General features: G+C 42.9%; 1 protein-coding gene across 1 annotated transcript in view; it reads right to left on the bottom strand.

Annotated features, from left to right (window-relative positions):
- RFX6 (regulatory factor X6) overlaps positions 1-24,454 on the bottom strand; it is a 257,787-nt gene that overhangs the window by 197,877 nt on the left and 35,456 nt on the right. Inside the window, exons 5-6 of the mRNA XM_077289522.1 lie at positions 7,440-7,517; positions 3,870-3,897 (exon numbers count right to left, since the gene is read on the bottom strand). Of these exons, the coding sequence (XP_077145637.1) occupies positions 3,870-3,897; positions 7,440-7,517 (106 nt within the window). The remainder of the gene's footprint in view (positions 1-3,869; positions 3,898-7,439; positions 7,518-24,454) is intronic.

Raw genomic sequence — 24,454 nt, 5'->3', positions numbered from 1 at the left:
AGAATAAATGGTGCTGTAAATAATAATAATAATAATAATAATAATAATAATAAGTCAAATGTGGTGACATATTACCTTTAATATTATTTTGTACTTTATTTTACTTTTTTTGTTTTAAATTCTCACCCCCCTCAACAAAAAATATGTTGTAACCCAATTAAGCTACGCTGATAGGTAGGCATAGGTAGGTACATGCATGGAAAGGAACATGCAGTACATAATTTTGTTGTGGTAAAATTGATATTGATATGGCTTATCCATCTCACAAACCTGGAAGCTTGCTTTCTCTGATAGACAAGTCTTTTATTTCAGTATTTTTTCAGTCAAAAAATTAGGAATGTGGGGACTTAAACTGTGTTTGTAGTGCATTAAAATGAAAAAAGTTATTAAGATGCTGTACTGCAGTATGTCATGGATCAGTCAATTCACAGTCACCATGGCACTGCAGGTCCTGCACCATCCTATCACTTAAATTTTTGCATTTTTATTCACAGACTGGGGCCACTACTTTTTTTGTATGTTCTTGAGCACTGCAGTATTACATCACTCCCTGATGTATGCCTTTCTATCCCCATTTGTAATGACGAGCTGTGCACCTCCTTTATTTAGGCTGTAAAACCCTAAAATGACTGCTACTTCCCATGCCCTGATCTTATATAGATCATGTGATAGCACCTCCTGTTTGACTGCACTAGATTTGATGGCTGCAAGACATTATGGGAAAGCCTTTGTGGCTCTGCCTGATGTCATGTGAGCCCACTCTTTGGCTGATGAAACCCTTCAACAATGTGTGAAATGGTGTCGGGCAATTTTTCTTTATGAAATTGAATGTTATATTGTTTAAATTTGTCAAGACGATCTGGGAATTTCATGAAATGTAACTTCAGATTAATTAACAAAAAAAAATTAAAGTTGATCGGCAATAGAAAAAATTTTCAAATCTTCAACAATTAAAATCCACATGCAGGTGATGTAAAAAAACACTCTGACACGTTTCTAGCACTGTGTGCACCATTAGGCTGGGGTCATACTTGTGTGTGCAATGCGAGAAACTCGCATCAATACCCGGCACTGCCGCCAGCACTCGGGACCGGAGCGTTCAGCTGCATTTATTTCAATGCAACTGCATGCTCCAATCCTGATTGTCAGCGGCACTGCCGGGTATTGATGCGAAAGACTTGAGTGAGTTTCTCGCATTGCACACGCAAGTGTGACCCCGGCCTTAGTCATAGAAAATCTCTCTCTATGACTAAGGACACACACAGCACCTGAAAGTGTAGAGTATTTTTTCTATCACCAACATGTGGATTTTTATTGTTTCATATTTATTAAATAAGATTTGAAGATTTTTCTATTTGTTGGATGTGCCGATCAATTTTATTTCTCTTGAATTAATTTCCTGACTGTCAGCAGTGTTTGAAACAGTAGGCATGGCATATTAAGGTCAGATCTGTTCATTCACTGCTCGGTGTGCGATTTATTGACTCCTTTCTTCAGTGTTTCAAGTTAATTCACAGTGGATCGATTCAATCATCTTTAATGTCTACTTAAATTTACTACTAATATAAAGTACAATTTGAAACAAAATAAGCAATCTCACACTCGATGGAATATGTTGAAACAATCTAAAGTTATTATCTCAAAAAGTGACACAGGTCAGATTTAAAAAATGGGGCTTGGGCCTTAAGAACAAAATTGATACTATCACTAAGGAGTTACAGAGATGGTGCCTTTATTTTCTGGTATAGGAACAGTATCAACAATGAGTAAAGATTAGAGCAATAAGTAAGCACGTCAGAGAACTTGGAACAATGATTCAGTGTGCCAACATTGTTCCATATAATGAATAAGAAATTAGTATAAGCTCATTATTGACCAGGTGAAACTTATTTAGCCAAATGGTCCGGCATTTCTATTCAAACTCTATATTGATTTTTTTTTTTGCCAAAACTAAATGCATTTTAGTAAAATAAATATTCCCCTCAGGAGTCTATATCCTTCAGTTAGAGAAAGCAGGGACATGATATCACATGTATACCACAGTCCACCTTTGTTAAAGGGGTGGACTGAAGTCCAAAGGACTGTAATTTTTATTCTAAATCCCTATCTATTTAATGCTATAATTTAAACTACTTACTAATATACTTCAATTAAAAATTCCCTATTCATCCCTAACTACATTATCTAGCTGCTTTTCCATTTTTTCACTTCTTTTTTGATGACGATTTGTTTAAGTACCCCAGTCCATACTGAGATACTCAAACGAAGCGTTATCAGTAGTGATGCGCTAACGGCCGCAAAACATGCAGCCGCAGGGATTGGAACATATTATTCAAGCACTCCCAAGATACTCAGGTAACACCCGAGCATGCTCAGATATCACGTTATCTGAGCTCGTTCGCTCATCATTAGTCATCAGGGAACAGAGGCTGCGGTCATAGCTGCAGCCCATGCCCCCTCCCTGAAATGAAGCATCATCAGTGATGCTGGTTTAAAGAGCTGGGATAGTCCCTGTGCGATGTGTATTGTGCAATGTGCACAATGACAGTGCGCTCTCTTTTCGGGTCAGATCAGCAATAATGAGCAGGCACCAGAGCACATTGTCAGAATATCAGGTATGCAGAGACTAGCGCCGCCAATGATGTCACTGGTCTCCGCACACTGGATATTCTGACAATGCACTCTATTCCCAGCTCATTACTGCTAATCTGTGCCAGCAGCAGAGTATGTGCTGTCATTGTGCACATTGCACAGTGCACAGGATGCTGGGACTAGCCCAGCCCCTGAAAATAGTGTCACTGATAATGCTTCGTTTGATGGAGAGGTGATGGAGAGGGCAGATGTTGTGAGAGTGACCGCAGCCTCTGCTCCCTGATGACGCTTCGTTTAAGTATCCCAGCATGCACTGGAATGCTCAAACAAAGCATCATCTAAAACAAAGTGAAAAAAATAGAAAAGCAGTTAGATAGTTTAGTTAGGGAATGATAGGGAATTTTTAATTCAAGAATATTAGTAAATAGCTAAGATTATGGCACTGAATGTATAGGGATTTAAGAGGAAAATTACTTTGCGGACTCAAATACTCAGTAATGTGCCGGCGCAGAGTGCATTATCAAGATAATAGGTGTGCAGAGACAAGCACCGCCATTTATATCACTGGTCTCTGCACACTGTATATTCTGATAACATGCTCTCATATTAGTAACGAGCCGGCAACAGAGCACACGCTGTCATTGTGCACATCGCATAGTGCACAGCTTGCTGGGACTAGCCCAGCCCCTGAAACAATCGTCACTGATATCACTTCGTTTCAGGGAGAGAGCAGAGGCTATGGCAGTGACCGCAGCTTCTGCCCCCCGATGATGCTTTGTTTGAGTATCCAAGCATGCACTAGGATTCTTAAACAAAGCATTATCAAAAAGGAAGTGAAAAAATTAGAAAAGCAGTTAGATAATGTAGTTACAGAACGATAGGGAATTTTTAATTCAAATACCGTATGTTAGAAAATAGTTAATATTCACTAAATAGATATGGATTTAGGAGGAAAATTACTTTGTATTTTTGACCATCCGTTAAGAATATCTGTCTCATTGAACTATAGTATTCACAATGGCATCACAGGCATTTGAAAATGAGCCATATCTGAAAAATTTGGTTTACAAGGCATCCAGGGAGATCATGCTAAATTATAATAAATCCATCAAGTTTCTTCTAGTTACTCCAAGGACTTTTATGTGATGGAAGAAAAGTCTGTACGTATTAGAAAAAGTGGGAATTTATTACTGTTTGTGTTTTTGGCAATGATGAGCAAAATATTGATGGCTATAGTTTTGCTAATAATATACTTATATTTTGGATTTAAGACCTACCTCACTCTTCAGCTTGCTACCAGAAAACCTTTAAATAAAAAAAATAAACAAAATGAATAAACTCTATAATCCAGTAACTGTATATAAGATTGAATGCATTGCATGATTGAATTATTTAAATATTGAGTATAAGTTATTATCAAACGCAATATCTGAGCATTAAGTTTACATAATTAAAAGACGTACTTGTTTTCTGTACAGTACAAACTCAAGTTGTTAATAATAATATTATTACTAATAATATTTATTATTCCTTTTGCTTGACAATCCCAACAGTATATATTGTCCTAAGTCTTACCTACAATCACGTATAATATAAATTTATCAAAATATACGCTGTAGTAGTGGATAAATGCCTGTAGAAGTAATGAGGCAGGAAACAAGGGATAACCTAAGCAAACGCCCGATCATGCATTCACTTTCTCATCAGAGGGAATATATATATATATTACTATTTATTGATATCCTACTATTATGTGATGAGTAAGTGTATACTCTTAAGTAATTTGTACCTTGTAGTTCCAGTTGAGGTTAAACTGTGTTATATGACCAGGTGTTTCTATAGGGCCTTTCTGAAATTTTTTTTAGGAGGGGGGTTATTTATGTATTGTCTTATAACTTCCATTTTGTCTATTTATTACTGAATGTTTCTGATAGTAATTTTGTAGAAATAGAGTATTTTTTGATAAATGTACTCTATCTTTCAAAAGTTTAGGGTCACCAAGACAATGTTGTGTTTTCCATGATAGCTCATACTTTTATTATGCAAATGAGTTGCCAAATGAGTTGAAAATGTAGTCCAGACATTGACAAGGTTCGAAAAAAAATATTTTTTATTTTAAATAATAATTTTCTCCTTCACACTTTGCTTTCATCAAATAATGCTCCCTTTGCAGCAATTACAGCATTGCAGACCTTTGGCATTCTAGCAGTTAATTTGCTGAGGTAATCTGGAGAAATTTCACCCCATGCTTCCAGAAGCCCCTCCCACAAGTTGGTTTGGCTTGATGGGCACTTTTTGCATACCATAAGGTCAAGCTGCTCCCACAACAACTCAATGGTTTTGAGATCTGGTGACTACGCTGGTCACTCCATTACAGATAGAATACCAGCTGCCGGCTTCTTCCCTAAATAGTTCTTGCATAATTTGGAGGTGTGCTTTGGGTCATTGTCCTGTTGTGGGATGAAAATGGCTCCAATCAAGCGCTGTCCACAGGATATGGCATGGCGTTACAAAATGGAGTGATAGCCTTCCTTATTCAAAATCCCTTTTACCTCGTACAAATCTCCCACTTTACCAGCACCAACACAACCCCAGACCATCACATTATCTCCACCATGCTTGACAGATGGCGTCAGGCAATATTACAATATCTTTTCAGTTGTTCTGTATGTCACAAATGTTCTTCTGTGTGATCCAAACACCTCAAACTTGGATTCGTCTGTCCATAACACTTTTCCAATCTTCCTCTGTCCAATATCTGTGTTCTTTTGCCCATATAAATCTTTTCCTTTTATTAGCCAGTCTCAGATATGGCTTTTTCTTTGCCACTCTGCCCTGAAGGCCAGCATCCCGGAGTCGCCTCTTCACTGTAGACGTTGACACTGGCGTTTTGCGTGTACTATTTAATGAAGTTGCCAGTTGAGGACCTGTGAGGCGTCAATTTCTCAAACTACAGACTCTTATGTACTTGTCTTGTTCCTCAGTTGTGCAGCGGTGCCTCCCACTTCTCTTTCTACTCTGGTTAGAGCCTGTTTGTGCTTTCCTCTGAAGGGAGTAGTACACACTGTTGTAGGAAATCTTCAGTTTCTTGGCAATTTCTCGCATGGCTTAGCTTTCATTTCTAAGAACACGAATAGACTGTCGAGTTTCACATGAAAGTTTTTTTTTTCTGGCCATTTAGAGTTTAATGGAACCAACAAATGTAATGCTCCAGATTCTCAACTATTTCAAAGGAAGGTCAGGTTTATAGGTTCTCTAATCAGCCAGTACTGTTTTCAGCTGTGCTAACATACTTGCACAAGGGTTTTCAAGGGTATTCTAACCATACATTAGTCTTCTTACACAGTTAGCAAACACAAAGTACCATAAGAACACTGGAGCGATGGTTGTTGTAAATGGGCCTCTATATACCTATGAAGATATTGCATTACAAACCAGACGTTTGCAGCTAGAATAGTCATTTACTAACAATGTATAGAGTGTATGTTTGAATCATTTGTTAGCTTCATTGGAAAAAAACTGTGCTTTTCTTTCAAAAATAAGGACATTTCTAAGTGACCCTAAACGTTTGAATGGTAGTGTATATTATATGTGAATTGTTTTTTACGCTAGCTTGTCAATCAATATGTATTGTTCTAATTTAACCCTTTGAGGACAATAAGTTGATCTGATTGAATTGTCTTCAGTTTAAGACTATGGAACAAATATGCCCATTGGTACTCAAAGGACCTTTCAAGAGTTTTAGCATATTAAAATGGCAACAACGTGGAATAGTGAATGCAAACCTGAATAAAACTTATATTTTAAAAGTTTCTCCTTTCTATTGTGGGGATATTAGCTGGTAAAATTTAGATTCTAATTTATATTAAGCCAAAGGGGAGTTATGAGAGATATTTCACCAGGGTGTAATTTTTTTCCCTGCATGACATTGGCCAGTCATAAGCAGGCAGCAATATACTGGGGGAAAGAGACTATGCTCAGACAATGGCTTACAACAAGCTTTTTCAGTATGAAATATATGAAGTACAGTCAGATTTCCTCACAGATCACCCTGCAGAACTGTATGTGATTATGCAATGTGGGTAATAGTGAAAAAATGAGTGTGAACACATATGCCTTTCAGCTTTCATTTAATACCAGATAGTGTGAGGGAGTGGCAGTACAGCGGAGCTGAGCTTTGCCTCATTACAAAAACATTTGCAGCTGCAGCTCTCCTTTCAAAGAGCTGTCAGCTTCGCACCTCACTGACATGAGATGAAAGCTGAAAAGTGTATGTAATCAACTCGTTTCTGCTCTACTCCCTGCACTTTGTAATCACACACCTCTGTGCAGTGAAATCAGTGATGAAGGAATATTGTCTGTCATGCGTCACACTGAGCAACCTGCTCTAAGCTATTGTGGGGGGCATATTTTTCATTCAACGGTATATTACTGTCTGCCTATGAGTGGTCAAATTCATACAGGGGAAGAAGTACACACCCTAGTGAAAAATCTCTAGTAACACCCCTGTCTATGTAACATAAATTATAACCAAAACGTTATGAGCTAATATCTGTGCAATGGAAAGGAGAAACTAAAAAATGAATACATTTTAAAGTTTAACATGCTCAAGCTGGTGAAAGTTTCTCTTTAATGCCACACAGCTACTTCCAGAATCATGACATGCAAAATGTTGAAGATCCTCGTAATCCTAAATATACAGTACTTCAACATTTTGTCAATAAAACAGTAATTCATATAAGCAACTGGTCCCCAACATATGGCTCTCTACATGTGAGTAGCTGTAGTTTTGCAAGAGTCACAGGTAAGAGTGTAATGATATAAGCAAAAGTGTAAACATTGTCTACCTTGTTAGTCCTTTTCCTGAGTAAACTGAATGGTAATAAGCACTGCTTTCCTTTATTCCAATTCCGTAGTAATGGTACCTGTGAGAAGCAACAAGAAAAATTACTAGTATTGGAGAGAAGAAATATGGAAAACAATATATGGCATACAGTACGATACAATACAATACGATACACTTTATTGATCCCTGGGGAAATTATGGTATTACAGGAGCAATACAAACAGCAGTACATAAAATATTAGGACACAAATCTTGCACAGTATACCAACATTACATAACAAATAAATGTGGGTAGTTCAGGTATGTAAGTCACTGTTAATTGACATTAGTACACCAGCAATCAGTCATTGTTGTCTACCACCCTTAGGATAATTATTATTCATCCCCATAGCAGTAGGTACAAACAATTTCCTGAATTTCTCCTTCTTACACCTTAGTAGGATTAGACGGCTACTGAATGTGCTCTTCTGCTTCAAGTTGCTGTTTTCAACTTGTAGTAGAAAACCCTCATGTTCTTGTACTTTAACTTATCAAAAAATAATGAACAAAAACAGCAATGTGTCTGGTAAATGTTGCAAAGCTATAGTAATTGAAATGGTCAAAGTTAAAACTAGGTATCTAAGCCAGGTGTTCCCAGTGGCACTACCACTGTTTACATTAAGCTGCATAGCTTAAAGGGAATTTATTAGAATAAAAATGGAAAACTATTTAAAAACTAGCTGGTGGCCCGATTCTTACGCATCGGGTATTCTAGAATATGTATGTCCACGTAGTATATTGCCCAGCAACGTAGTATATTGCTCAGCGACGTAGTATATTGCCCAGTGACGTAGTATATTGCCCAGCGACGTAGTATATTGCCCAGTGACGTAGTATATTGCCCAGCGACGTAGTATATTGCCCAGCGACGTAGTATATTGCCCAGCGATGTAGTATATTGCCCAGCGACGTAGTATATTGCCCAGCGACGTAGTATATTGCCCAGTGACATAGTATATTGCCCAGTGACGTAGTATATTGCCCAGCAACGTAGTATATTGCCCAGTGATGTAGTATATTGCCCAGCGACGTAGTATATTGCCCAGCGACGTAGTATATTGCCCAGTGACGTAGTATATTGCCCAGTGATGTAGTATATTGCCCAGCGACGTAGTATATTGCCCAGCGACGTAGTATATTGCCCAGTGACGTAGTATATTGCCCAGTGATGTAGTATATTGCCCAGCAACGTAGTATATTGCCCAGCGACGTAGTATATTGCCCAGCGACATAGTATATTGCCCAGTGACGTAGTATATTGCCCAGTGACGTAGTATACAGCACAGAGCCACGTAGTATACAGCACAGAGCCACATAGTATATTGCCCAGCCACGTAGTATATTTGGCAGTCACATAGTATATTGCCCAGCTACGTAGTATATTGCCCAGCCACGTATGTCACAGGTTAAAAAAATAAAAAATAAACATATACTCACCTTCCATAGGCGCGTTGTAATTCTGTCGCCTGTGTGGGGTGCAGGCGGCAGCTTCCGGTCCCAGGGTGTGATGACGTCGCGGTCACGTGACCGTGACGTCATGGCAGGTCCTTTTCGTGCAGGCGCGCAGGACCTGTGATGATGTCACTGTCACATGAACGTGTCGCGGTCACATGACCGTGACGACACGGCAGGTCCTTCTCCCAGACCATCCTTGCCACCAGAACGTGCCGCTTGCATGGGCCGGCCGGAGCATCGCGAGGAGCGGGAAAAGCGGCGGAAGGTGAGTATCTAATGATTTTTTTTTTAACATTAGATGTTTTTACTATTGACTCTGCATAGGCTGCGTCAAAAGTAAAAACTTGGTCACAACGGAGTGCGTTACCCGCGGCATAACGAGGTCCGTTACCGCCGGCATTAACCCTGTGTGAGCGGTGACCGGAGGGGTGTATGCGGGCGCCGGGCACTGAGGGCGGGGAGTAAGGAGCGGCCATTTTCTTCCGGATTGTGCGCATCGCTGATTGGTCGTGGCAATGGTCGTGGGCGTTTTGCCACGACCATTCAGCGACTTGGATTCCATGACAGAGGCCGCGACCAATGAATATCTGTGACAGACAGAAGGACAGAAAGACAGACAGAAAGACGGAAGTGACCCTTAGACAGTTATATAGTAGATGTAAAGTATTAAGGTTGTATTTTAAATTTTTTTATATTGTTTAATGGCCTACCATAGGAAAGATTATTTGCATTTTTTTGATATTTTGAAATTTTAAACAACAGGTAGAGCAGCTGCTTACATTTGACAAGGGGCTGCAGAGTGCACAGCTGATGAGACCACAGCGTAGGGGATGGAGTCAGAAACCAGTCCTACTCTTTTATGGCCTGTTTCTGCCATAATTACTGTCTAAATGTCGCATTGTAGCACATTGCACCCAAGCAAATACACATGGCAGCCCCAGTGACTGATGAAAAAAATTATAAAAAAAAAAAAAAATTACACTAGGTAATTGTGTACTGTTTTAAAAATATATTTAATCACACTTACAAATCATTAATAAAATAAATTGTAATAGATCTTCTTTAAAAACTGTCACTGGCCCAGAGTACATCTACTGTCAGCCCAAACACAGAGAAAACTGTACAGCCATTGAGGGGCGACCCAGCCTTGTGTATCCCTACTCTAATCTCTACAATCACTGCTAAAAGAAACAGGAAGCTGAACAGTCAGTTTTCTAAGTGAATAGGGGAGCCTACTGTATCCTCACCTATCCCTTGTAGATTGTGAACCCTCATGGGCAGGGTCATCCTGGTGTGGAACCATGGGGTCATATAGACCCCAGTGCTGAATAAATTGAAATATTTCTAAAACTGGTAAATCTCAGACATTAACCTTCTATGTATTTTCAAGTAACATATTTCTGCTTATGTTGATGATATTTTGAATTTGTTTTTCAATTTTGTTTCAAAGTTATTTTCAATTTTCTGTGTTTGGGACTCTCCTGACCCCATAGTACCTGTATTGTCTGACATTTTTTAAAAATATTTTCTGTTTACTCACAGGTTTTGTAATATAATTGTAAATAAACAATGGCAAGTCACTTCCAAGTGACACCAGCAGTGTTACAGGACAGAGCAAATGGTGCTATGTTTGTCCTCGATCAAAGGACAAAAAGACGAGATTTGTTTGCAATGACTGCAAGAAGTTCATTTGTGAAGAGCATGGCACTATGATGTGAGGTGAATGCAAGGGCTAAATCTATTGCCAGATCATTCGTTGTCATTATGTTTGTACTAAAATCCACACAGTTGCAGTTATTGTGCATTTTTTTTATTGAATTTGAATACTTTTAGTTATTAGTAAAGCATTTTGGTATAAATTTCAGTTTGTGTTTGATGATGACAAATAAATCACTTCAAAGTTATGTTTGATTTCATAACTGTGTTCTGAAATGATGGCAGAATAAAACTTGGTTATTCTGAACAGCCAGCATGTTCATTTTAATGAAAAATGGTGATTTTGAGCCTGGGGTCATATAGACCCCATGGTACCAAAGTAGTGATTTTTTTCATGGTTCCGCAGCAGAGTTAAGATTACTGTACTTGTTTTTATAAGGTATACCCCTCCTCACATGTAAAGCGTGTGAGAGGGTGGATGTCTAATCTTTCTAGTCATTAAGGGCTATTCATCAAGACCATCAATTATTTCACTGGTCTTGATGAGGGGTTCTTTTGGAGCTGACACTCCATAATCATTAAAAGGGTGCTGTCACCGGGCTAACACAAGAGGGAGGAGCCAGAAGACCACGGTGTCTGATTGCTCCTACTCCAGCACTGAAAAGAAGCACTTCACCTTTTTAAAAGGTGTCTATTCCTTTTGGCAGAACAGGGGTAAATTGGCCATGTTGGGAGCTTTGGGAGTCTGAGCTCTCAGCTGAGCTCGGTTAGCCACTCCTATATGGCTTGGAGAAGAGGTGTTTAGGTGCTTATATGAGAAGGAGTTTAGAGGAGTTATCTCTGACTGTTGCATGGGTTTATAAGTGTGATAATTCCCTTCCCTCCTCTTACTTTGGCTTTTCCCTATCCTCCACTCCCTGGTACATTCCTCTGTTATATGTGAATGAATATTTGTATGCCTGGTATTTTCAGTTACTCCTGTTTGTATGGCCCTGTGTTGTGAATTAGACTTTTTGGCTCCCTCTTGTGGTCACTAGTGATATGACTCTGGGATTGTCTTTCTTCAGTTGGGCGCTCACCTGGGTCGTTAGTCCAGGGGTGTCGCTATATAAACTTCCTGGATCCTTAGTCCAGTGCCTGGCATCGTTGTTATCAGATCCTTCTGTTGCTCCTGTCTGCTGGTCCTGGCTCTTGCAAAATTAAGCTAAGTCTTGCTTCTTTGTTTTTTGAGTTACTTGCTTGCTTCTATTTTTGTCCAGCTTGTACTAAATGTGATTTCTGACTTTGCTGGAAGCTCTAGGGGGCTGGTGTTCTCCCCCCGGCCGTTAGACGGTTCGGGGGTTCTTGAATATCCAGCGTGGATATTTTAATAGGGTTTTTGCTGACCATATAAGTCATCTTACTATATTCTGCTATTAGCTAGTGGGCCTCTCTTTGCTAAATACCTAGCTCATTCTTATGTTTGTCTTTTCCTCTTACCTCACCGTTATTATTTGTTGGGGGCTTGTATCCAACTTTTGGGGTCTTTTCTCTGGAGGCAAGAAAGGTCTTTCTTTTCCCTTCTAGGGTTAGTTAGTTCTCCGGCTGGCGCGAGACGTCTAGAACCAACGTAGGCACGTTCCCTGGCTACTTCTATTTGAGGTGCTAGGATTAGATATATGGTCAGCCCAGTTACCACTGCCCTATGAGCTGGATTTTTGTGTTTGCAGACTTGGTATTTATTCCTGAGACCCTCTGCCATTGGGGTCATAACAGTATGCCAGGCCTACATTGAATGTTTAATGCATTGCAGAAGTGGGATAATAAGAAAGGAAATTCTGAGTTTTTTTTTTTTTTTTTCCTCTCTTCCTCCCCTTTACCTCTGAGTAGCTTGAGCTTGCTGCAGACATGAATGTCCAGACCTTGATTACAAGTGTGGACCAGCTTGCTGCTCGTGTGCAAAGCATACAAGATTTTGTTACCAGTAGTTCTATCTCTGAGACCCCGTTCATCTGGAGACTCAGCTCAGCAAGTTAAAATTGTTATCTCTTTTTTACGGGGCAACCCCCAGGATTGGGCTTTCTCACTAGCGCCAGGAGATCCGGCATTGGCAAATATTGATGCGTTTTTTCTGGCGCTCGGATTGCTTTACGAGGAACCCAATCTTGAGGTTCAGGCAGAAAAAGCCTTGCTGGCTATTTCTCAGGGCCAGGATGAAGCTGAAGTGTATTGCCAAAAATTTCGGAAATGGTCCGTGCTTACTCAGTGGAATGAGTGTGCTCTGGCCGCAAATTTCAGAAATGGCCTTTCTGAAGCCATTAAGAATGTGATGGTGGGTTTCTCCATTCCTACAAGTCTGAATGATTCCATGGCGCTGGCTATTCAAATTGACCGACGTTTGCGGGAGCGCAAAACCGCTAATCCTCTGGTGTTGTTGTCTGAACAAGCACCTGATTTGATGCAATGTGATAGAATTCAGACCAGAAATGAGCGGAAAAATCATAGACGTCAGAATGGGTTGTGTTTTTACTGTGGTGATTCTACACATGTTATATCAGCATGCTCTAAACGCCTAACAAGGGTTGTTAGTCCTGTCGCCATTGGTAATTTGCAACCTAAATTTATTTTGTCTGTGACTTTAATTTGCTCAACCCATTGGGTTTGCCATGGTTACAGACTCATAATCCAGTGTTGGATTGGAAGGCAATGTCTGTGTCAAGTTGGGGCTGTCAGGGTATTCATGGTGATTCCCCGCCGGTGTCTATTGCTTCCTCTACTCCTTCGGAAGTTCCTGAGTATTTGTCTGATTATCAGGATGTGTTCAGCGAGTCCAGGTCCAGTGCTCTGCCTCCTCATAGGGACTGTGACTGTGCCATAGATTTGATTCCAGGTAGCAAATTTCCTAAGGGAAGACTATTTAATCTGTCTGTACCTGAGCATACCGCAATGCATTCGTATATCAAGGAATCTCTGGAGAAGGGGCATATCCGTCCTTCCTCTTCCCCTCTTGGTGCGGGATTCTTTTTTGTGGCCAAGAAGGACGGATCTTTGAGACCTTGTATTGACTATCGGCTTTTGAATAAAATCACTGTTAAATTTCAGTATCCTTTGCCTCTGTTGTCAGACTTGTTTGCCCGAATTAAAGGTGCCAAGTGGTTCAACAAGATAGATCTTCGTGGTGCGTACAACCTTATGCGCATTAAGCGAGGAGATGAATGGAAAACCGCATTTAATACGCCCGAAGGTCATTTTGAGTACTTGGTGATGCCTTTTGGGCTCTCTAATGCTCCTTCAGTGTTTCAGTCCTTTATGCATGATATTTTCCGGAAGTATCTGGATAAATTTATGATCGTTTATCTGGATGATATTCTGTTTTTTTCTGATGACTGGGACTCGCATGTAGAGCAGGTCAGGATGGTGTTTCAGGTTTTGCGTGAGAATGCTTTATTTGTTAAGGGCTCAAAGTGTCTCTTTGGAGTACAGAAGGTTCCCTTTTTAGGGTTTATTTTTTCCCCTTCTGCGGTGGAGATGGACCCAGTCAAGGTCCGAGCTATTCATGATTGGACTCAACCCACGTCAGTTAAGAGTCTTCAGAAGTACTTGGGTTTTGCTAACTTCTACCGTCGTTTTATTGCTAATTTTTCTAGCATTGTTAAACGTTTGACAGATATGACCAAGAAAGGTTCTGATGTTGCTAACTGGGCTCCTGCAGCCGTGGAGGCTTTCCAGGAGTTGAAGCGCCGGTTTACTTCGGCGCCTGTTTTGTGCCAGCCTGATGTCTCACTTCCCTTTCAGGTTGAAGTGGATGCTTCTGAGATTGGGGCAGGGGCCGTTTTGTCGCAGAGAGGCCCTGGTTGCTCTGTGATGAGACCTTGTGCCTTTTTCTCGAGGAAGTTTTCGCCTGCTGAGCGGAATTATGATGTTGGCAATCGGGAGTTGTTGGCCATGAAGTGGGCATTTGAGGAGTGGCGTCATTGGCTCGAGGGTGCTAAGCATCGTGTGGTGGTCTTGACTGATCACAAAAATTTGATGTATCTCGAGTCTGCTAAACGCCTGAATCCTAGACAGGCCCGCTGGTCATTGTTTTTCTCCCGTTTTGACTTTGTGGTCTCGTATTTACCAGGTTCAAAGAATGTGAAGGCTGATGCTCTTTCAAGGAGCTTTGTGCCTGACTCTCCGAGAGTCACAGAGCCGGTTGGTATTCTTAAAGAGGGAGTTATCTTGTCAGCCATTTCTCCAGATTTGCGACGTGTGTTGCAGAGATTTCAGGCTGGTAGACCTGACTCTTGTCCACCTGACAGACTGTTTGTTCCTGATAAGTGGACCAGCAGAGTCATTTCCGAGGTTCATTCCTCGGTGTTGGCAGGGCATCCGGGAATTTTTGGCACCAGAGATCTGGTGGCTAGGTCCTTTTGGTGGCCTTCCTTGTCACGGGATGTGCGGTCGTTTGTGCAGTCCTGTGGGACTTGTGCTCGAGCTAAGCCTTGCTGTTCTCGTGCCAGCGGGTTGCTCTTGCCCTTGCCTGTCCCGAAGAGGCCTTGGACACACATTTCCATGGATTTCATTTCAGATCTCCCGGTGTCTCAGGGCATGTCTGTCATCTGGGTGGTATGTGATCGCTTTTCTAAGATGGTCCATTTGGTGCCTTTGCCTAAGCTGCCTTCCTCTTCCGATCTGGTTCCTGTGTTCTTTCAGAATGTGGTTCGTTTACACGGCATTCCTGAGAATATTGTGTCTGACAGAGGACTCCAGTTTGTTTCCAGGTTCTGGCGATCCTTTTGTGCTAGGATGGGCATTGAGTTGTCGTTTTCGTCGGCCTTTCATCCTCAGACTAATGGACAAACGGAGCGAACTAATCAGACTCTGGAGGCTTATTTGAGGTGTTTTGTTTCTGCGGATCAGGATGATTGGGTGACCTTCTTGCCGTTGGCTGAGTTTGCCCTTAATAATCGGGCTAGTTCCGCTACATTGGTTTCGCCATTTTTCTGCAACTCTGGTTTCCATCCTCGTTTTTCCTCGGGACATGTGGAGCCTTCTGACTGTCCTGGGGTAGATTCTGTGGTGGATAGGTTGCAGCAGATCTGGAATCATGTGGTGGACAACTTAAAGTTGTCACAAGAGAAGGCTCAGCGTTTTGCCAACCGCCGCCGCGGTGTGGGTCCCCGACTTCGTGTTGGGGATTTGGTATGGCTGTCTTCTCGATTTGTTCCTATGAAGGTCTCCTCTCCTAAATTTAAGCCTCGCTTCATCGGTCCTTACAAGATATTGGAAATCCTTAATCCTGTGTCCTTTCGCTTGGATCTTCCGGTGTCGTTTGCCATTCACAACGTGTTCCATAGGTCTTTGTTGCGGCGGTACGTTGTACCTGTGGTTCCTTCTGTTGAGCCTCCTGCTCCGGTGTTGGTTGAGGGCGAGTTGGAGTACGTGGTGGAGAAGATCTTGGATTCTCATCTCTCCAGGCGGAGGCTTCAGTATCTGGTCAAGTGGAAGGGCTATGGTCAGGAGGATAATTCCTGGGTGGTTGCCTCTGATGTGCATGCGGCCGATTTAGTTCGTGCCTTTCACGCTGCTCATCCTGACCGTCCTGGTGGTCTTGGTGAGGGTTCGGTGACCCCTCCTTAAGGGGGGGGTACTGTTGTGAATTAGACTTTTTGGCTCCCTCTTGTGGTCACTAGTGATATGACTCTGGGATTGTCTTTCTTCAGTTGGGCACTCACCTGGGTCGTTAGTCCAGGGGTGTCGCTATATAAACTTCCTGGATCCTTAGTCCAGTGCCTGGCATCGTTGTTATCAGATCCTTCTGTTGCTCCTGTCTGCTGGTCCTGGCTCTTGCAAAATTAAGCTAAGTCTTGCTTCTTTGTTTTTTGAGTTACTTGCTTGCTTCTATTTTTGTCCAGCTTGTACTAAATGTGATTTCTGACTTTGCTGGAAGCTCTAGGGGGCTGGTGTTCTTCCCCCGGCCGTTAGACGGTTCGGGGGTTCTTGAATATCCAGCGTGGATATTTTAATAGGGTTTTTGCTGACCATATAAGTCATCTTACTATATTCTGCTATTAGCTAGTGGGCCTCTCTTTGCTAAATACCTAGCTCATTCTTATGTTTGTCTTTTCCTCTTACCTCACCGTTATTATTTGTTGGGGGCTTGTATCCAACTTTTGGGGTCTTTTCTCTGGAGGCAAGAAAGGTCTTTCTTTTCCCTTCCAGGGTTAGTTAGTTCTCCGGCTGGCGCGAGATGTCTAGAACCAACGTAGGCACGTTCCCCGGCTACTTCTATTTGTGGTGCTAGGATTAGATATATGGTCAGCCCAGTTACCACTGCCCTATGAGCTGGATTTTTGTGTTTGCAGACTTGGTATTTATTCCTGAGACCCTCTGCCATTGGGGTCATAACAGCCCTGTTTGTCGGGTTGGTGTACTGCAGTGCACGGCAGCTCCCTTCTTTCCTGGGTGAGGGAAAGGAACAGACGAAGGGTTGATTCAGGAGATAAGGCAAGGGTAGAGGCCCCAGCATCTTCACCTTCAGAAGTGTCCCGGGGAATAGGGCAAGCTAGGGCACCCCCTAGAGTTAGGGACTGGGAAGGAACCCCTGGTCCCAGGTCACCTGACAGCTGAGTTGTGACAGGTGTGGAATTCACAGCCCTTGCTAGGGTAAAAATTGTGGTATTGCAAACGCTGATGCTCATCGTGAATTTGACGAGTGGAGGTCACTATGCCCTGTCACGCCCCAGCTCTGCCCACTATGTTGGAGCTGGGCAAGAATGGCATGAAAACACCAAAAGTCTAATTTTTTTGTGAAATCTTGCGTTTGCGCAAAAAATGTAACTTTCCAAAGCTTCCTTCTCCCAGACATCTGGCAAAATAAAGTTGTACGGTGCATAGATGGGTCACTTGGTGATGCAGCTGAAAGTTACGGGTGGATCACAATTTGTGGAAAAAAATAGGTGGCAGATTGAAGCTAATGCATCACTGTGCCGTTACTTCTCATAAGTCTGCAGATTGTTTCCTCAACGAGAAAGAGAATTAGAACTCTAGTGCCACCTATTGGAAGTAGCAGTAATTGGCTGGGTGAGAAACCAGATCTCACACTTCCCACTGACAATGAGCAGTAACCCGAAAAACAGTGGCAGAAAATTGAGATTTGGGTTCTGACTTTTATCCTAAGTCATGTGGAAAGGATCGTTAGAAGTTAGATATTCACTTTCAGGATTGCTACTTCCAATAGGTGGCACTAGAGTTCTAGTTCTCTTCCTCTCTGATGAGACATTTTGCATATTTCCCAAAGGAGCATTCCAAGGATAAAAAGTCTCCTCACCTTGGTATGTCAGGCTTGGCATGTCACTCTCTGCAAAGAGAAACATTACCCCTTGGATCCTTCTCATAAGTCTGTGACATCACTGTCTATTGTTCTTGCTGAGATGCAACTGTATGTTATGAGATCACAGTATTTTTTATCTCGGTATTGTGACCTCATGGTGAGCTTTCATCAATTTTTATGTTGAAATGGACACAATAAATACATATATATATACTGTATATATATATATATATATATATATATATATATGTATATATATATATATATATATATAGCTGTGCAGCAGTGTCTACACTGTGCAATAATGAAGCAAAGACCCAGGAAAGTTCAAATTAAATGTAGGTTTAAGGTCCAAAACTCACAAACAAAACAAACGATATCCTCTGGATCGCAGCCGGGAAACAACACAGTCCGTAAATGCGTCTTGTTGCTGAGGGCGACTGCACCACCATATCACGCTGCGAGGTGCCAGGAGTTCGCTCCGCTTGGTTCTGTGTTCCCTCACACAGGCTGAGCTTTTGCAGAGCCATCTGCTTTGCACCTTGCAAACTCCACACTGACACACTCAACCCTCTGCCGCAAGAGCTTTTACAAGGAACCTGTGGCCGTAGGCCACATGGAAAACCCAACTTGGGAGAAAACAGACCGCCCCACTACCTTCCTGTAGTCTGTTTCAAATATAAAAGCACATGGCAGGTTTTCCTAAATCTGCCTTGGACAAATACCTTGCCCAAGACCAATACTCATTTTTATTCTGCATTGCAATCACAGCTATGCCTGTGACTGCAATACACTCCCATGGGCTCAATATGCCTGTGTGCACATCCTGGGGGACACATAGCAACCCTCGCATATGACCTCATTCACTGCCTCACATACACCCCCTCAGTTTAACCCCTTCTTGACCTTGGGATTTTCCGTTTTTACGTGTTCGTTTTTCGCTCCCCTCTTTCCCAGAGCCATAACTTTTTTATTTCTCCGTCCATATGGCCATGTAAGGGCTTATTTTTTGCGGGACGAGTTGTACTTTTGAAGGACATCATTGGTTTTAGCATGTCGTGTACTTTTAAAATGGGAAAAAAATTCCAAGTGCGGTGAAATTGCAAAAAAAGTGCAATCCCACACAAAATTTTTAAAATGCGCGCGTGTCCAGCCTCCCGGCTTGTGATTGGTTGACCGCGCCGCAACCAATCACAAGCCGGGACGTCACGGGAGGCTGGACACGCGCCCATTTTAAAATGCGCGCGTGTCCAGCCTCCCGGCTTGTGATTGGTTGACCGCGCCGCAACCAATCACAAGCCGGGACGTCACGGGAGGCTGGACACGCGCCCATTTTAAAATGCGCGCGTGTCCAGCCTCCCGTGACGTCACGGCTTGTGATTGGTTGCGGCGCCCATGTGACTGCGACGCAACCAATCACAAAGCCGGGACGTAATTTTAAAATCCTTAAGGACCTGAAATTACGTCACGGCTTGCTGTGATTGGTTGCGTGGCCCATGTGACTGCGACGCAACCAATCACAAAGCCGGAGCGTAATTTTAAAATACTGAATGACCTGAAATTACGTCACGGCTTGCTGTGATTGGTTGCGTCGCCGCCACATGGGCGGCATGCGACCAATCACAAGCCGGGACTTCACGTAAGGAAAGAAAAGCGCAAATTTTAAACAAAGAACGCTGCCGCTTCCCTCGGTAAGGTGCAGGCTGCGTCGGAGAGGTGAGTATAGCAATATTTTTTATTTTAATTCGCTCTTTTACACATTAATATGGATCCCAGGGCCTGAAGGAGAGTTTCCTCTCCTTCAGACCCTGAGAACCATCAGGAATACCGTCCGATACTTGAGTCCCATTGACTTGTATTGGTATCGGGTATCGGTATCGGATTGGATCCGATACTTTGCCGGTATCGGCCGATACTTTCCGATACCGATACTTTCAAGTATCGGACGGTATCGCTCAACACTACTAGTCATTAAAAAATTTAAAGACCCATCTGGCTTTGGAATCAGCACAATGGGGCTAGCCCACTCACTCCGGGATTCCTCAATGACTCGTAACTGGAGCATTTGTTTTACTTCAGCCACAATGGCTTGCTGCTGAGCCTCCAGTATGTGGTATGGTTTCATCTGTACCCTTACCTGTGACTCGGTGGCAATGTCATGCTGTATCACCAAGGTCTGCCCCAGCAGCTCAAAGAATACATCCGTATTCCACTGCACCTGAGCCCGAGCCTGCCGTCGCTGCTGTTTTGTGAGGGTGACATTTATTTTAACCTCACCCCCGGCTGCATCCCTGGCCGCGGCCAGATGGTTCCCTGTTGGTATGGCCAGAGTCATCTCCATGACCAAATATTCCCAGTCTTTCCAGGCTTTTAGCAGATTAACATGATACAGCTGCTCGGGCTTCCTTTTCCCGGGTTGGAAAACCTTATAATTCTCTTCTCACACCTTCCCTTGTATCTCAAATGGCCCCTGCCACTTGGCCATGAGCTTACTCTCTTTGGTGGGCACTAGCACCAAAATCCGCTCACATTCCTTAAAGGTCCTGACCGTGGCTCTTTTATTGTACATGTGGCTCTGCACGTCCTAGGCATCCAACAGTTGCTCCTTTACTATGGGCGGTACTGCCGCAATCCAGTTCTGCCTACTTGCCACATGCTCAATGACACTCTTATGCGGAGTAGGCTCCTGTTCCCAAGTCTCCTTAGCTACGTCCAGCAGTCCTCTCGTGTGCCTGCCATACAATAGCTCAAATGGGAAAACCTCGTGGAGGCCTGCGGTAGATAGGGCAGTAATATGTCCCAATCCCTCCCATCCTTGGCAACCACCTTATTGAGCATGGCTTTGAGGGTCTTGTTAAACCTCTCCACCAACCCGTTGGTTTGTGGGTGGTACAACGACATACATAGCTATTTAATCCGGAGCAGCTTACATAGCTCCCTTTGGACATAAAAAAGAAGTCCCCTGGTCTGTAAGGATCTACTTTGGTAGCTCAAGGTGACAAATCATGGCAAATAGCTCGCGGGCTTCTCATTGTCCAGGGCATCCTCCTGACTGAGGTCGATGTAGGCCTTCTGGGCATCTCCCTTCAGGAAGGGGCCCACCACTTCAGCCCACTGCAACATCTGCAAACTCTCCCCCTCTGCTGTGCGCTCGAATACGGTGAAGAAGGCTTCCATATCATCTTCAGGACTTATCTTCCACAGCGCTGTCCAGACTTTGTTCCGGACCTCAGAATGGATCAGAGTCACTTTGGAGGGTGCCTCTCTCATAGCCACAACCTGCTGCAGAATCAGCTCATTAGTCTTTTGTTTCTGCTGATACAACTGCTGCTGCTGATAATTGTACTGCTCCTGCTGCCATTGCTGCTGCTGCCACTGTAACTGCAGTTGCTCCTGCTGCTACTGAAACTGCAACTGCTGCTGCTCCTGCTGTTGTAGCTGCTGCTCCTGCTGCCATTGCTAAGTGAGGACCATCAGCTTCAAAAGCTCCTCCATCTTGTTGGCAGGCATGAGATGTAGCATTGCAGGCTTGATAACTAACATGCAGCACGCTTTGGGGTATGGCTCAGTTCACACTGCCCGCATTCTCCAACCATATGTGGTGCAGCGGTGTCCACACTGTGCAGTGATGAGGCAGTGACCCAGGAAAGTACAAAGTAAATGCAGGTTTAATATCCAAAACTCAGAAACAAAACAAACGGTATCCTTCAAATCACAGCAGGGAAACAAGACAGTCCGTAAATGCGTCCTGTTGCCGAGGGTGACTGTACCACTGTAACATGCTGCGGGGTGCCAGAAGTCTGTTCCACTTGGTTCTGTGTTCCCTCAAACAGGCTGAGCCTTTGCAGAGCCATCAGCCCAGCACCTTGCAAACTTCACACTGACACACCCAACCCTCTGCTGCAAGGGCTATCACAAGGAACTTGTGGCCGTAGGCCACATGGAAAACCTGCGGAGGAAACTGACCACCCCACTATCTTCCTGTAGTCCATTTAAAAAATAAAAGCCCATGGCAGGTTTTCCTAAATCTGCCTTGGATAAATAGCTTGCCCAAGACAAACATTTTTATTCTGCATTGCAATCACAGCTATGCCTGTGACTGCAATGTACTCCCACGGCCTCAATATGCCTGTGTACGCATCCTTTGGGACACATAGCAACCCTCGCATATGACCCCGGTCACTGCCTCACAATATACAGTTGGTACGGAAAGTATTCATACCCCTTTAAATTTTTCACTCTTTGTTTCATTGCAGCCATTTGGTAAATTCAAAAAAGTTCATTTTTTCTCATTAATGTACACTCTGCACCTCATCTTGACTGAAAAAACCCAGAAATGTAGTGATTTTTAAATAAGAAAAATGGAAATATCACATGGTTATAAATATTCAGACCCTTTGCTCAGTTTTGAGTAGATGCACGATTTTGAGCTGGTACAGCCATGAGTCTTCTTGGGAATGATGCAACAAGTTTTTTACACCTGGATTTGGGGATCCTCTGCCATTCTTCCTTGCAGATCCTCTCCAGTTCCATCAGGTTGGATGGTGAATATTTGTGGACAGCCATTTTCAGGTCTCCCCAGAGATGCTCAATTGGGTTTAGGTCAGGGCTCAGGCTGGGCTAGTCAAGAAGGTTCACAAACTTGTTCTGAAGCCACTCCTGTTATTTTAGCTGTGTGCTTAGTGTCATTGTCTTGTTGGAAGGTGAACCTTTGGACAAGTCTGAGGTCCAGAACACTATGGAAGAGGTTTTCATCCAGGATATCTCTGTACTTGGCCACATTCATGTTTCCTTCAATGACAACCAGTTGTCCTGTCCCTGCAGCTGAAAAACACCCCATAGGCCGGGATCACACATATGCGAGATACGGCCGAGTCTCGCAGGTGAAAACCCAGCTCTGGCGCCGGCACTCCAGAGCTGAGCGTGCAGCCACACAGCTCCGGAGTGCTGGCACCAGAGCTGGGTTTTCACCTGTGAGACTCGGCCGTATCTCGCGTATGTGTGATCCCGGCCATAGCATGATGCTGCCACCACCATGTTTCACTGTTAGGATTGTATTGGGCAGGTGATGAGCAGTGCCTGGTTTTCTCCACACATACTGCTTAGAATTGTCACCAAAAAGGTCCATCTTCGTCTTATCAGACCAGAGAATCTTATTTCTCATAGTCTGGGATTCCTTCATGTGTTTTTCTAGCAAACTCTTTGTGGGCTTTCATATGTCTTGCACTGAGGAGAGGCTTCCACTCTGCCATAAAGGCCTGACTGGTGGTGGGCTGTAGTGATAGCTGACTTTGTGGAACTTTCCCCCATCTCCCTACTGCATCTCTGGAGCTCAGCCACAGTGATCTTGGGGTTCTTCTAACTAAGGCTCTTCTCCCACGATTGCTCAGTTTGGCTGGACGGTTAGGTCTAGGAAGACTTCTGGTGATCCCAAACTTCTACTATTTAAAGATTATGGAGGCCACTGTGCTCTTAGGAACTTTGAGTACTTTGAGTGCAGAAATTCTTTTGTAACCTTGGCCAGATCTGTGCCTTGCCACAATTCTGTGTCTGAGTTCCTTTGAACTCATGATTCTCATTTGGTTTGACATGCACTGTAAGCTCTCAGGTCTTATATAGACAGGTGTGTGCCTTTCCAAATCAAGTCAAGATGGGGTGCAGAGTGTACATTAATGTGAAAGAAAATGAACTTTTGTCACAATCCATTTTTGGATTTGTGGCAGCTCTGGTTCCACTCTGTTTTAAAAGTAGCTTTTTTCCTTTCAGAACCATTGGGGGTTAATGTCAGTTTTCCCCCACTGGCAATCTTGAGTCTTTATGGACTCTTCAGCAATTTTGCTGCAGATTTCACCCATAATAATGAGTGAGGAAAAATCTGCACCAAAATCCCAAGTAAAAAAACACAGCAAAAAGGTTGCAAAACGCGAGTCTTTGCTGTTGTGTTTTTCATGCCAAGAGATACAGAAATGGTGCAGAAATTTCTGCACCAAATACTTAACGTGTGATCATACCCTTAAAGATGGGTGTGTAAAAAATTGGGTCCCTTAAGGATCATGCATATTGCAACTGATTTTTACGAATACATCGTCATTTTTATCATAGTAAACTGTATTTGATCAGTAACATATTTAACTTAATATGGAAGCCGCAGAGGCGTAAAAATCACATACACTGTACACAGATAGAATACGGATAACATTATTATGTATGAACTCGCTGAACCCGGCCAAACATTACTTTTCAATTCAGTAGTGCAGCTACACCAGGTACAGAGGTAGTAATCCAATGTGGACACTGGGCTCAAAAATCATCCTGCCACATAAGTTACGCAGTTTAAGGCCATGTTCACATGTTCAGTATTTAGTGACTTTTTTACCTCAGTATCTATAAGCCAAAACAAGGAGTGGGTGATAATACAGAAGTGGTGCATATGTTTCTTTATACTTTTCCTCTGATTGTTCCTCTCCTGGTTTTGGCTTACAAATACTGAGGTAAAATACTGACCAAATACTGAACGTGTGAACGTGGCGCTGCAGAAACACGTCATCGCTTCTGCATTTATCACCCACTCC

The sequence above is a fragment of the Ranitomeya variabilis genome, chromosome 2 (assembly GCF_051348905.1).
Source record: "Ranitomeya variabilis isolate aRanVar5 chromosome 2, aRanVar5.hap1, whole genome shotgun sequence".
NCBI lineage: Eukaryota > Metazoa > Chordata > Amphibia > Anura > Dendrobatidae > Ranitomeya > Ranitomeya variabilis.
This window is presented reverse-complemented; position numbering and strand designations above follow the sequence as displayed.